Source organism: Eucalyptus grandis, chromosome 6 (genome assembly GCF_016545825.1).
Source record: "Eucalyptus grandis isolate ANBG69807.140 chromosome 6, ASM1654582v1, whole genome shotgun sequence".
Lineage (NCBI taxonomy): Eukaryota > Viridiplantae > Streptophyta > Magnoliopsida > Myrtales > Myrtaceae > Eucalyptus > Eucalyptus grandis.
In genome coordinates, this window is record NC_052617.1 from 31,541,782 (window position 1) to 31,556,517 (window position 14,736).

At 38.9% G+C, this 14,736-nt stretch overlaps 1 protein-coding gene across 1 annotated transcript; it reads right to left on the reverse strand.

Moving 5' to 3' along the window:
- Window positions 1-7,166: 7,166 nt before the first annotated feature.
- Window positions 7,167-11,521, reverse strand: LOC104449345 (polyadenylate-binding protein RBP47). Its single transcript, XM_010063473.3, has 6 exons — window positions 10,839-11,521; window positions 9,183-9,663; window positions 8,708-8,775; window positions 8,472-8,602; window positions 8,267-8,363; window positions 7,167-7,752 (listed from the first exon to the last, which is right to left on the reverse strand). Exons 1-6 carry the CDS (start codon window positions 11,253-11,255, stop codon window positions 7,585-7,587), a joined length of 1,362 nt encoding a protein of 453 aa, XP_010061775.2. The 5' UTR covers window positions 11,256-11,521; the 3' UTR covers window positions 7,167-7,584.
- Between the last annotated feature and the right edge of the window lie 3,215 nt (window positions 11,522-14,736).

Genomic DNA, 14,736 nt, shown 5'->3' on the forward strand with positions numbered 1-14,736 from the left:
AGAATTATGGATAATTTGTGATATTTTAAGGGCGCTCACGATAAAATTTCTACTTCTCTATTTCTCCGTTTCTTTATTCTCCGAAATAGATTTGGAACAAAAATCCGTTTGATAATGCAATTTGATTTTTCTATTTCTAGAACAGATTTCTATTCTATAAATAGATTTGAAAAAGAATGAGAAGCTAAAATTTTTAACTTCTCAATTTATGAAATAGAAATTGAAAAATCAATTTCTGGCTAGAAATCAATTTATGTTCCAGAAATTTTGTCAAGCGCACCTTAAGTCTCTTGACAACCGGGAGGGATTGGTGGATGGCGCCGGCCGGCAAATAAATAATGGATCCCGCCAACCTGGCGTGGTGCTTTCGAGGGAGGCCAACAATGATGAGATGTTCCTATGTGCCCAACAGGCGAGGGGGTGGTCACGTTGCTACGCCATTGAAGGCACCATGTCCTTGCATTCTATGGATGGCGAATCGCACATATTAAATCCCAGCCGTTGATTCCGATGCATCTTCAGCGACCCCTAATTATTCTTCCAAGACCGCAAACGTGATTTCAGTGGGGGCCCGCGCTTAGGTGCATGGATCTCTCTCTCTCTCTCTCTTTGCATTTTTATTTTTTTCAAATTTCTTTCACGTTTCAGGAACCGAAGAGCCACCTCCACCAGGAAATGGAAAATAAAAAATTGAACAAAAGGGTAAATTACTTGAAACTTCTCCAAATTATAGAGTTAGCACGCAGCTTCCGAGTTAGCCCCTTGAACATTCATTTTGTTCCGGCCAGAGATAGGGGCGTGCATTGGTTCTAGTTAAATTCGGAAATCATATTAGACGAAACCAGTCAATCTAGGTGATTTCTATGAAAAGCGATCTAGTTCCCATTTTCAATAGTTGGAATCAGGAATAACCGGTTTAGTTATCAATTCTTGTGGAAGAATTGAGTAGAACTAAACCGACTAGATAGAATCTACAAAACCAACTCAAAGTTTAGCAATGATAAAAATTATAAATTATTTGTGGGAATAGTCTCTTCTTTTACTAGTAACTTTCTAAAAATTAGTAATTTCATCCTATACTAAAGTAAATTTCAATATGTTTAAGAACTTACGAGAATGGGAACTCCACCATAACCCGGAACCAGAACAGGACTAATAAGTTTGGTCTAGTATAGTTTTAGAGTGGATATGGTCGGTTCCTAATTCCACAAACTGAAAATTGACCTTGTCCAGTTTGATTACAAAGGAGAATTAACCCACCCTATTAACAGTCACCCATTAAATGTAACCTTACGTTATATTTTTCCGTTAGCACGTGGATTGTACATAACTTCCAAGGGGTAAAAGCGTATTATCATCTCATATTTAAAGGAATCTCTCTTTTATTATTCATTTCTACAAAAATGAAAAGATAACGATAGAGAAATTAATTAAATAAAATATTAATAAAAGAAGAAATAAGTATCTATAAAATATTTAAAAAAATGTTCTAATATAGTGAATAATTTAATAGAAATAATAAGATACTTTATGAAAAATAGACACAATTAAATAGAAATGGAAAATGACTCAATAATATATAGGTCAAATCGTAAATATTTGATACTTATTATATATTTATAGATGTTTAATCAACACAAGAGGTGAGCTAATAAAGAATGATTTAAAATTATTATTTTAGATTTCAATTTATCATTTCTTTCTATGAGTCAAGGACAAAATTTCCTTATATAGTATTGTTAGATAGTTTTATGGAAAAATTCCAAATAATAGCATGAAGTGCCTTCATTATTTCAAATAAATGCATAAAGTAGACATTGTTTCAAATAATAGCATAAAGTACCATCATTTTCTTAAATAAGAGGTTCAAGTGGATTTTGTTTCAAATAAGGGCTTGAAGTAACTATGTATGTTTCAAATAAATACTTGACTTTTTGGCTAGTTAAGGGCATTTTAGTCATTTATTTTTTTTGTTTTTTTTTGTTTTTTTTTGTTTATTTTTTCCTTTTTCTTTCTTTTTTTTTTTCTTTTTTTTCTAGTTTTTCTTTCTTCTTGTCGATGGCCAATCGACTACTGACGATACCATGAGAGGGCTAGGCAAGAGTTGCACTTACCGGATCGCCCTTACCTATCTGGTGAGGGCCACTCTTGCCGGTGGCTGGCAAGGCGACCCTCACTGTGGGGAGGCTGCCCTTGCCGCAGAAGGGGAAGAGAAGACAAGACAAAAAAAAAAGGGAAGCAAGATCGACCATGATTTGCTTCCTTAATTGACTTCCGCTTATTACATCAACGCAAGCACCCTTGGTTAGTCCCCTCCTCGATTCCCTCTCTTCAATCTTCCCCATTAACATCACGCCCCGAAGCTCGAGCCTTTACATAAGGTGGCCCCTCTGCACAAGACAATGACATAGTCATAGTCCTTCCTGAGCAAGCAGAAAGCTTATATGCAACCCCAATCGAGGTCTGAGGTGTGATTAGTGATCGAGAATGGTGTCTCCCGAGTCTCAGGCTCGATACTTGTCCCCGGCAATGGCCAAGCACGCCCTTCGTAGCAAGGCCTCCCTCTACTTCAACGACGGCTATCTCTTCCTCGGCCGACGAGGGTTAGCCAGTGCTTACTAGCAGCAGACAAGGGTGGCCAAGCCCCTCGCCATCCTTTGCTTACAAGAGCCGGCCCTCTCCGAAAATTAAAAAACAACAAAAAAGAATCAAATATAAATTATAATTATAATTATAATTGGACAAAAACACCCTTCGATTGATCGGAATATTTAGCCAGCCAACGACCAATAAGGTCAAATCCTCATTTGAAACAACCATAGTTATTTCTAGCCCTTATTTAAAACAACCACGACTAATTAAGATCTACTTGAGACCCTTATTTGAAAAAGTAAGAGCACTTTAGACTCTTATATCAAATTTTCTCTAATTTTATTATTCAATCAGCTTTTACATTGATTTATTTATTAATTATTTTCACATTAATTAACTCTTAAAATGTACATTAATGAATACCCAAATTTATATCAATTTTACCTTTTCGTTGTCGATGCCTTTTCCTCGCATATTCTTCCTTTTCTCAAAATATCATGTTTAGTTTTATTAACATGGCTACATTTATCAAATTCTAACACATTTCTACTATTTTAATATCTTTTTTTTTATCAGTATTTTAGTTAATTTATTTTCCATTTTCTTTTTTTTTTTTTCCCTTTTTTTTTACAGCAACAAATGTAAAATAGAGATTTGGTTCAAGAACAAGATTAAAATATACTTTCACCTTCTCAAAGTCAGGCGCATCACACATGCTAACGGAAAAAATAACTAGAGATTTAAAGACACAACAAATAACAATATACAAAGTAATTTGCAATAATTGAAAATTTGAAGGCAAATGTAAGGGTGTGAAATGGGAGGTGCCTGAATCAAGAACTGCTAGGACCTGATCGAACCGGTCAGTTCTGAGCGGTTCCCAGAAAGGGCAGTCTAGTTCCTGGTTCCCATTCTTAGAATTGGTGGTCGATCAGTCCGATTCTCAGTTCCAAGGTAAGAACTGGATCGATTAAACCGGTTGATTATATATGTGAGGGTGGGTGGATGAGTGTGTAATATTTTTAAATTTCTTAAGAAATAAACCCTTCCTCCCAATTTCTTCCATTTCCAGTTAAACCTCTCACCTCAGGGATCATCTTGCAATCTTCTATGATCTCTTGGGAAGCTAGATCGCATACCTCATCAGTGTCCTCTACAATGAGTACCGAACCAAGAAAGAGAAAGAGAATGTCAGCTTCAAGAACCACATCATTTAGGTCCCTCTCCCTTCTTTCCCTCCTCTTCAACTTCCCCTCCATAAACAAAAAGAGACAAAGATCAAAACCCAAAAATGAAGATAACAAACGAATCAAATGATTGATTGCAGTGATTCGAAGTGCTGAATGGGTTGCTTGGGCCACACTAGAAAGCCGTGGGGGCTCACATTCAACTGCACTTTCCTCCTCTTTGGCTTTGTCATTTAGATCGCTTCAATTTGCCTTTTCTGCTTCAACTTGCAAATTACTGGTTCCACTAGATCGGACCGGATTGATTAGTTGGTTTGATTCCTGGTTCCAGGATCGGTCAGTCCGATTCCCAATCATAAAATCTAGGAACTGGGAACCAAATCGGGAACTGATCACTCGTAGGCAAACATGAATTATTTAGAAAATTCATCATGTTTTGTGTAATTGAGAGAGAGAGGGAGAGGCAAAAATGGGAGGAAAGAAGTTGGACGGTCCTAAAGCAACAGACAGAGAGGACAGAGGATGTTGCTGTTGCTTGCTTCTCCAACCATGAAGTGTCTTACTTTTGGGGACGACGATGGTGGCCATAATTGCATACTGACGTCCCTTTCCTTCGGGAGCCAATCAGCGACGTTGAAAATGTGACTGACAATCCACTCTTTAATTAATTAATTAATTCATCACAATGATTAATTTAATTAAACACCCATCTTCTTAGTAAAATATGCAGAAAATCCTCTTGGTACACTTGCTCAGTCACTATATTTTATATTAATCTGTACACTTTTTAGGGCGGGTGACCTAATTTATTAGTGGGGTTTCTGCAAAATGACTCAGCCTACAGGCCAATGCGAGTAGGCTCGTGCTTGAAAGGAGAGTTACTTGCTAGGCCGGTCTAAAATCGTGCTCCTAACCTTACTGGCAATGCGAGAAGATCGAGCCGTCTAAGCATGAACTCGTGGAGTCATGCCCACGGCATCTAATCTTAACTAGATTGTACTGTTAATTGAACAGATCATGACATGATTAAGGATTTAAATATGTTAACTTTTTGAATGCTTTATGTTGAATTTGAATTCTTAAAAGATGTAAATTCACTTCTTTTTAACTTTCATCTATTCTATTACCTCTCTTTCTTTCTTATTAACATATCTATTTTTTAAAAATAATTTTATAAGTAATAGACCGTAATATCTATTGTCATTGAACCTACAAGCCCTTTATTTAATTAATGACTAGGAAAAAAAATTAAGGAATTTTGAATAGTTTAACTAATTCCCAGGTCTTTTTAACAGGCAAGCGTGAAAATCTTATAGTCAATCCATAGTTTGTTAATTATTTGATATAGTTGAACTGCTGATTTTGACTTTTTAATTGATGATGAACAATAATACTTTCTCCACGTTCCATGTAGCCGGCTGCAACATCTCTTCCATCTTGATTGAGCATCCAATTTGAATTGACTAGGTAATAAATAACACAATTGAAATATAAAATGAATGATGTTGGATTTTGGATATGTGCATGATCTCAACTTGTCTAGATATGAGTCATTGTGCAGGTAGATAAACTTCACGCAACCTTAAACTGTACGGCATGTTTTAAGAAATCCTCGAGAATGTGTAGGCAAGCCGCTATCATAATGACGGTATACCGTGGCAGGTGGCCCAAGAGCAACAACCTTTAGTTATATTAGAGACAAGGGAGGATATTTTTATTTTGAACTTGCGGTCAATAAGTTTCTGGTGACCTTAAACTAGCACAATTTGCAAAGCAAGTTGTATGGTGCGCCACAAGAGAATACAATCCAATATCAAGTTCACTCGGTTGAAGCCTGAGTTGATATTAAGAACTTGGTCCACGCCATCCCTAGTGCTATAATTTAATAGTCGATTGCAACAAAAACCGCTGCGCCGACTCTTCACATCCCACTGTTTGTGACTTTTTCTTTACTGTAAATTTTTCAGAATTTCAAAACGAAATGTTCGACATCTAGTTAATAAATATTAACACATAAAATCATATACTAATTTTCATGAAGTTCTAGAATTTGAAACATCGCAATTTTTCACTATTCTTCAATTTTTTTTTTTTTTATAAAAAAAATTATCATAAGTAGAAATTAAACTAGAAAATGAGTTGCTCTACCTGAAACCCCAAATATGAACCCAAAGACAAGCGAAGAGTGAGCTGATTTTTACATGTTTGGACCATCCTCCATTCTCTGCTCTCAGCTGGTGTGGTGATGCATCACAAAATCCTTTTCTTCGCTCAAAGAAGGAGTGGCCCCATGTTCCGTGTGGAAGAGGGTTGATGATCGGATATCCACCAACGATCGCGCCAAGTGCGGTTCCGATCACCGTGTCATGGACCTTGCCCCTCTCATACACTCCGACTCTATCGAGCTTCCCTTCCGGATTCTTCACCCGGTAGCTCACAAATCTAACCACTCCAGCCCCAGATCCGTGGGCGACATTCGGACCTCGCCCATGTGCTTGTCGCCGAACATCACACCCTTGTGGAACAGATTGACGTGCGGGATGGTGCATTCGCAGTCCTGGAGGGAGATCTCCCCTACGTCGAATCGCATACCATGCTTCCACTCGGAGTCACCGTCGCATTTCTTGATGATCGGAGTTCAATTCTTCTTGTTCTGGCCGAGCTTATTGCTGGGGTCATTGCTTATGATGGAGGGTCGCACGTATATAAGTTGTGTCAAAGATGCTAGGCATAGGCAGTGGAGGTGGCAGCGGCACCGACCAGTTGGGGTAAAATAGGAGCTCATCAAGGATGGAGATCAGCAGTGTTGCGATCGGTGGAGAAGAGAGAGAGTGACAAGCTAGAAAGAGAAGAGCAAGCGCCCTTCAAAATGGACTGCAAGTTGATCAGGCTTTAGACCCATTAAGAACCCACATTTTATTGGACTTTATTACGCAAATTCCAATCCACTACACATGGAATAATAAATGAGTCTTCAATCCACTTCCGAGACTCTTAGACAGAAACCGCCAGTCGTCATATTTGTGCAAGCTTAGCTAGTCAAATTGAACAACTAGATGTAAAGCAGTCGTCGGTACTAAAAATTGCCGACAAAGCACCTCTATCGGCGTACTCTACCCCACATCGCATGTCACTCTCGAGGGTCACCATCCAAGGTTTCTTGCCAGTGAAGGCTAGTCTTGACAGTGGCTATTGTATCAAGAAGCTGGCGTCACCGCCACAAGTAAAGGGCCTTTCACATTCGGCTGAAGATGCCGAACTACAAGTCTTGGCACGACGACTGAGTACAATCTATGGGCTCTACTTTACTCCAAACTAAAGAATTTGCACATCAACGTATGATCAGAGGCATCTAAGATGCAGATTCTGCATTTAGCACACAAAAACTAGAGTTGGAACATGAATATATCCTTCACAAAATTACAGCAGCAAAATCAAAGCCAAATAGCATGTCAAGCAATTTGTCTTAACCTATCTAACCAACTGCTTTTTTTTTTTTTCCCAGAGACTGCGATCACCCATCATGAATTTTGCAGCACCGTGTTATTTCAAATCCACGAGGCACTCTGCCCCGCGTCATGCGCAAGATTTCGCATTCCAATGAATAAGTTTAAGGTTCCCATAAATTAGAAGACACGTTTAGATAAATCCCTACAAAACTAGCGAGAGTCATCAAAATTCAGCTCCATCCCACAAGTGGACGGATTCATGGAGATCTCTACAGGACCAGAACAGATCGGCTAATTGCAGCATCATGAATCTCAAGAGCTAAGGACTAACTTTTTTCTGCTTTGTCCTCACTCGTTCAGTTCACTTGCTGTTGGTGACTGCCGTATACTGGGTAAGCTGCATATGCCGTGGCTGTGGCATACATACTCGGGTCGTAATGTGGTGGCACACCGTATCCATAACCATCATAAACTTGCCCACCATAGTAGACTGGTCCCCATTGATTTCCAAAATCTGCCCTAAACTGCAAAAATGAACAAAAGAAAGGAGTGGACAAGAGCCTCGCAAAGGGAAGAAAATTTTGGACTCGTCTTCCGGTGTATACATTCCTGCTTGGGTATGCTTTCTAATGCTTTCTGCAATTAAGTCTGTGACTTCTCATTGGCTAATGTGTTAAAAAATAGTTTAGGAGGAAACAATCTCTTTCAAGGAATGCCAAAATATAATGTTTCTCATTGTTTTATCTAGTCTTAGCTTGTTTTTGTCAAATTCTAGGGAATGCAGAAAAGCAAGACTAACTACTATATTATAGTTGTCATTTCAATATCCAAAAAAGAATATATCAAGTGAGAACTAAGTTTGCAGTACAACCTGCCAAAATCCAGCAGCTCGAGCACCTTCTTGAAGAAATATGCTTTTTACAAGAACATTAAAGATGATCGCTAAATTTCCAACCACAGCAGAGATATAGAAGCAGACGATTGAATGAGAAAGAAGGGGGTAGGAAAAAAGAGGAATAGACAGGAAAGAGGTCTGACCTGCTTATTGGCTGGATTTCGACCCCATGAAAGACGCACCGTTTGCTTACCAATCACTGTCCCGTTCAGTTTCTGCAATGCCTCCTCAGCATTACTTCTGTCAGATCATTAAACAGGCAGAATCATCAGAAAAGACTGATACAAGAGAAAGGCCATATGAGATAATAAAAATGCCAAAGAGGTTAAAAGCAGTTGGAAAATTTACCTGTTGGCAAATTGTACAAACCCACAGCCTTTCCCAGATGGTATTTTAACAGACACTATCTCACCATACTGAGAAAATTGTTGCCTGAGGTCTTCATCATTAACACTAGGATCAAGGCCTCCAACAAATATCTATGATGAAATGAAAATTAACCAGACAAGTAAAAGACAGCACAAAAAATAAAAAGAAAGGTAAGGCTGCCAATGTTTAAACAAACATGAAGTAGGTATTCTCACTGTTGTGTTTGCAGAGTCCCCATCAGACTGAAAGCTCTGGGATGAGGCACCATTTGATGAATATCCACCTATTAAACCGAAAATCAATAAGAAGATGAATTTTTGGTAATACACGAGACAGAGCAATGGTCCAGTGTGAATATGTAGGTACATCTTAAAGTTGCATCAATTTGACTATAAACAAGCTTTGAGCAACAGAATAAGCATCTAGCAGCATTACGTATATGATAATCTAAACATTGCAACACATAGGCAAAATCAATGTGAAGTTTATTGAGAAGTACCGAAATAACAAGTATTCATATCTTATACCATCAGTTCTTGACTAAAATGCATCTAATTGATATCTTACACCAATTAAAAAAATGAAATTTCTGCACTATTATTACATCAAGTACCTTGTGAAGATCCAGAACAGGTAAGCTACGTCCCAACCCCGTCTAAACCTTTTTTTTTTTAAACAGAAAAAAAGTACCTTGTGAAGAATATTGTGATTGATATCCTGATGATTTTCTGGGTGTCGCAGCACCAATTCGCATCGGCCTGCTAGAACAATATACACCATTCATTTCAGACATGGCCTGTGACCTTTCATTTTCATCCCCAAACCTCACAAATCCATAGCCTTTTGAACGGCCAGTGTTGACATCAAAAACAACTTTGGCAGCTTTAACTGACGGGTATTTATTAGCAAAAGTCTCATGCAGTAAGTTATCAGTAACATCTGCAGCTAAGTCCCCTACAAAAATAGACAGATCAGGAGCATTTTCTGAACGCTTGTCACCCGTGCTAAATGTTGCCCAATTCAGACGGAAAGGCTGTTCAGTATTAGGCATCATGATTCCCGAATAGTTTTGTAGAACTTTCTCAGCTGTGCCATGTGTAAAGAATTCAACAAATCCATATCCTTCAGATAAACCTGTCTGCTTATTTCGAATAACTTTGATAGAAGCAATCTGTATTACATATAAGACCATGTTAACGAGCAATAGTGGGAATGTCATAAACACAATATAATCAAATAATCTATTGTCTGAATTTGGTAAGATAACAATACTTCAGTAATTTGAAAGCAACAACAATGCAAAACTTCTGAGAAGACACCACATAAACTCGCTTGCAATTATACTAAACTCCTCCGAGTTTAAAGCACGGGATCGTTTACCAAATGTCTGACAAAAATGTGAGAGGAACAAGAGAAATTTTCTTTACCCAGTACGCCCATTTCTAAAGGCCGAAGGGAAAATGAAAGAGCATCAACTGCAAATTCCATGAAATATCATTTCTTGAGAACTCATTTTTCTTTGTTATTTTCTGTCTGTTGCAGCCAGCTCACAACTGAAACTACTGCAAGGAAACCTCAGTTATGTTCATATGGTTGTTCATCTTCTCTGAGCAGAGAAACTAAGCACTTGTATTGATATGATTTTTGCTAAGAGAAGCAAATGTTTCACGCAACAATTACAAACTTATTTATGCTCTTTACCATTTACCCATATAGGAATTGCACAGTATCAGCAAGTTCCAGGCTATTTTAAGGACATTTAACAAGACAATATAAGAGATTCCAAGATGAATAACGAGAAACATCCAAGCTCAGCTTTTGGGTACAGAAAAGCAACGTCGAAAGCAGGCAAACGTCATTTAAACAGAACAAAGACGACTAGCTAGGCCTTCCTAAAATATTCACAAGCTACATTGCATCCCAAAAGCCAATCCCCAATACTATACAAATCCTGATTGTCTGACACATTCCGTATGTACTTTTTCTACTCACTTCGGGCAATTTCGAAACCTTCCCCTAAGAGGCAAAATGAATTGTCGCCATTTGCCTGCGAGCCAGAACAGAACTTGCCTATTTGAGATCTACTTCACACCCATTTCCAAACATGTGTCAAGAAATATCCACCAGTTTTCAGCTAATCCTAAGATCTTACCAGAAGTGACCAACTTCCTAATATACAGCAACATATAGAAACAAAAAAACGAACATAAAACTATCACGCAGAAAACACAACCTCTCCAACGCCAAAAAAGGAAAGAAAGGAAAAGAAAGTTACAATCTTCACAGTCATTACAAACACAAACAGAGAAAGAAGCAAAAAATGAGTCCACAACATCTTCCCGTTACCTCGCCAGTGGAAACGAAGCAGCTATGGAGATAATTCTCATCCATCCAGTGGTGCAAATCGCCGACCCAGACCGTCCTGTTCTCGCCGTTCTGCTGCTGCTGCTGCGCCTGGTGGTGCACGCGCTGGTGCGGCGGCGCGTACTGGTGGTACGCCATGTAGTGCGGCGCCGCGTAATGCTGGTGGTGGTGCGGCGGCGGTGGCGCCATCATCTGCGGGTGCTGCATTAGCATCGCCGCCGACGGCGGGTACTGCATCGCCACCCACGGCTGCTGCTGCTGCTGCTGCGGGAGCGCCGGCTGCTGCTGCTGCTGCGGCGGCGGGGGGTTACCGTTGCCGCCGCCCTTCGTGGGGGGCGGCCGCTGCTGGCCACCGTTACCGCTCTGCTCCGCCTGCTTCGAATCCTCGCTCGACTGCATCCTCAAATCTTGAATCTACCCACCACCGCTACCTCCTCCCTTGAATAAACCAATCAAAGAATGTCGAAAACAAAGAAAACAAACGCAACCCGGCTCGTGGGTAGATGCCAAAGCGCCGCTCGCGAGGTCGGAGCTCCTGAATCTGAGCTTCCCAGATATAGAGAGAGAGACCCAAGAAGCAAGAAGGAAGAGAGAGAGAGAGAGAGAGAGAGAGAACGGTGATATTAGGGTAAGCACTTTGAAGTGAGGAGAGAGCGAAGACGATGGGGGTGGGGATAGATACAACAAACACGATGGGATGGGGTTCGGCTTCGGCGAACGCGGTTGTTGCTGGGGCCGTTGGATCGCCCGAGTGAAGGGAGACGTGGGCCGTCGGATCTGCGAGGGATATGCATGGAGTTCGTTTCGCTTCAGGATCCGCCGCCAGATTAGATTTTGCCCTCCTCCTCCGCCTCCTCCATTTTTAAATTTTTTTCCTATTTTCGTCCCTCCAATTCCCACCATTTTTCCCATTTTCTGCCCTAATATGGCGTTTCCCTACTTTCACCCCAACTTTTTTTTTTTATTTTATATTTCTTCAAGATGATGTCTCCCGTCATGCGCGAGTGTTTCCTCGTTTTCGGAAAACACTGCGACTTTGCCTGTGCTTTTGCAGAGGAAAAATGCTGTGGAATTTTGGCTTGCGTTTTTTTGGGGCAAGATCCGGAGCAGCAGCAGCAGCAGCAGCAAAAGCCTGATTTTACCTGTGTAATTCGGACGCCCGTTGTTACATTAATGGATCGACATTGATGGATGCATGGAGGGAGCGTAATTGGATGTTTTGATTAATGATGATTTGAGGGATGACATACAGTAAGCCTAGCTTAGCTTGATTAGGTAATTAATGATGGCATATTAACTTCATTTACAATAAATACTGATTACCTAACCCACCTGTTGACTTTCTTTTTTGTTAATATCACAAATAATCTCAAAGCATACCCACCATAACACCAATATCACTAAAAACACTAAATTTACTTATGATGGCACAAATGCCTTAAACTCATTAAAAAAAAAAAACCTAAATTCATATCGACGTGATATTTTGAAATATTTGTGTTGCAGTGAATAAATTTAGAGTTTTTAGTAACACAAGAAAAAGTTTTAAGGTATTCGTGTTACAATAGACAAGTTTAATATTTGGTGACATAAAAAATAAGTTTAGACTATTTGTGTTGTAATGAATATAATTTTAGGTTCTTAGCGATATTCATCCTTTTTAATTTTTATTTTTGAATAGATCACATGTTTGATGGGTTTCAAGTAATTTCTTAATGGTACAAGGAAAAATGGAATTCTTTTTTGGGAAGTGCGTAGTTTTAATATGACACGACCATGTTTTCACCACCATGTGGTGATTGTAGTTTTCTAGGTTTTGAAACGGTTAGCGGTGGATCGAAGAAGTCAAGCGGCGCTCGTGGCTTCATGCGTGTGCTAAAAGGGTGGAGAGGGGGAGGGTTGGTTTCCGTCCCCACAGAAGCAAGGCCTCCCTCAATTTTAGGCCCAACCCAAGGCCCAGATGGAGTAAAGACTGTGGGCTTAGCAGATCACGAATTTAGCACTTGCGCTAAACGGGCCCATTTGGAGTGGTTGCGGCTGAAATGCGCGTGCGAAGTGTTGTAGGTTGTGCTGCGCCACCCCTGTTCATAACTAAAGTTGCAAGGGAAACTTGGTACCAAACTCCGATGACCAAAAAAATAAAAATAAAAATTGGTACCAAACTCCTTATTGCCTTGAATGTTCAAGGCATAATTTGTTTCGCAAAAGATTTGGAAGACATCGCTCTTAAATGATGACATTAAACTTAGCCGATCAAATTTTATCAGGCATTACATCATGTATTTTAACCTTAGTCAATTAATACTATTGATTACTCACTCTTTTACTTGTTCAAGAAGAGGCCATCTTTCGTTTAGATCAGATATCTTCTTATGGTCTATTTTATTAGGCCACTTGCAAGGTACCACGTAATATTTGAGTTAGGGCACCACTCCTCTTTTTACACCTAAAGCCCCACATGTATTCTTTGAATTGAAGAACCATTTCTCTTTTTACGCTTGACCCGGAAACACATCTACAAACACTTCATATAGGAATAGCTTTTAATTCAAAGCCATACTTACTTTTGACCCATGATTAGTTGTTTCTATACTTTTGTATCTCATGAAAGTTTCTAAATACATTCCCCTTTGTTGTATACCCAAATACTTCAAGTCCTCAACTTCTCTCTCTTGATTCTCACATTCTAGTCTTCTAAATAAAAGCAAGAATTTCACAGTTATGTTGTTGAAACTTCTAATTTATCCTTCCAAGTTTCATAAGGTGAATTTTTGGGCTTCCTCTTTGTCTTGTCAAATTAGTTTTGTTGTTTAAAAAGACTAGGAGTTGTTAAATAATGATCTTTATTTTATTGCTTTGAAGGTATTTAGAACTTTGATTTGCTCAAGTCCTTTTTGTAATAAGTGAAAACTGTAAGAATTAAGTTAAATTGATCTACTTAGTGCTCTTGACTTGGTTGTTTGACGGTTGTCAATTTTATTCTAAACATGAATGCGACAATGAGAAGGTTATAACGATTGCATGACGAATCGCCACGTTCATTTGAATTGAATTGATGAGTTTCTATAAGTTAAGGTTGCGACTAATCAGCTTCAATGTGATTTGACTAAATTAATAATTTACTAGCTAAGTATTATCGATTATTGGGTTGTCAATGTTATATTGTCTATTGTTTGGGTTGTGGATGTTAAATTGTTGATTTTTGGGTTTTCGATATCATATTGTTGATTATTTGAGTTATTGATGTACATGTGGCCAGTTTTCTGACAATGTCATTATTTGCTTGCATAAGAAATGAAAAGATATAATCATGTCATCATCATCACTCACGTATGTGATCATGAGAACAGAGAGGTAATGATAAATATGAAGAGATATTATGTATGAATTGTTAATGTTGTGAATGAGTGTTGGTTGCGTGATTGATGTATAGGAGATCATGTGATATTAATGTTGTATGCATGACACCATATATGACTATATTGGGATAAGTACATTAGAAGTATCAAAACTTGCGTATGATGTTCACTTTGGTGTGAAAAATTTCCGCTGACTCACTTAAGTGCAAAATCAGAGAAAAAACTATCAATTTAGTGCCGCCGACGACATATTCTGGCCAACTTAATTACGTGACTTTTATATTAATAAATAATAAGTTGACGTGGAAAATTTTTTAAAACAATGTCCACTTGGAATGGTATAAATGACGTCGTTTTCTGCCTCCTTAAGAAACGATGTCATTTTGCCATCATATGTAAACTCCCTTTCAAAAATGACATTGCATAACTCGTCAGGGCAAAAAGATGTCACTGAAGGGGGATTGAAATTAAGGTATCATTATGTTCTTCCCGCATACAAAGTATGCTGCTCGCCCGATGCC

Excerpts from the sequence above, each read along its gene's own strand:
- LOC104449345 (XM_010063473.3), bottom strand. The coding sequence starts at position 11,255 with ATGCAGTCGAGCGAGGATTCGAAGCAGGCGGAGCAGAGCGGTAACGGT. Across the intron at positions 8,364-8,471 it reads TTTGTACAATTTGCCAACAG|AAGTAATGCTGAGGAGGCAT; the intron begins GTAAATTTTCCA and ends ATGATCTGACAG. Across the intron at positions 7,753-8,266 it reads GAAATCCAGCCAATAAGCAG|TTTAGGGCAGATTTTGGAAA; the intron begins GTCAGACCTCTT and ends TCATTTTTGCAG.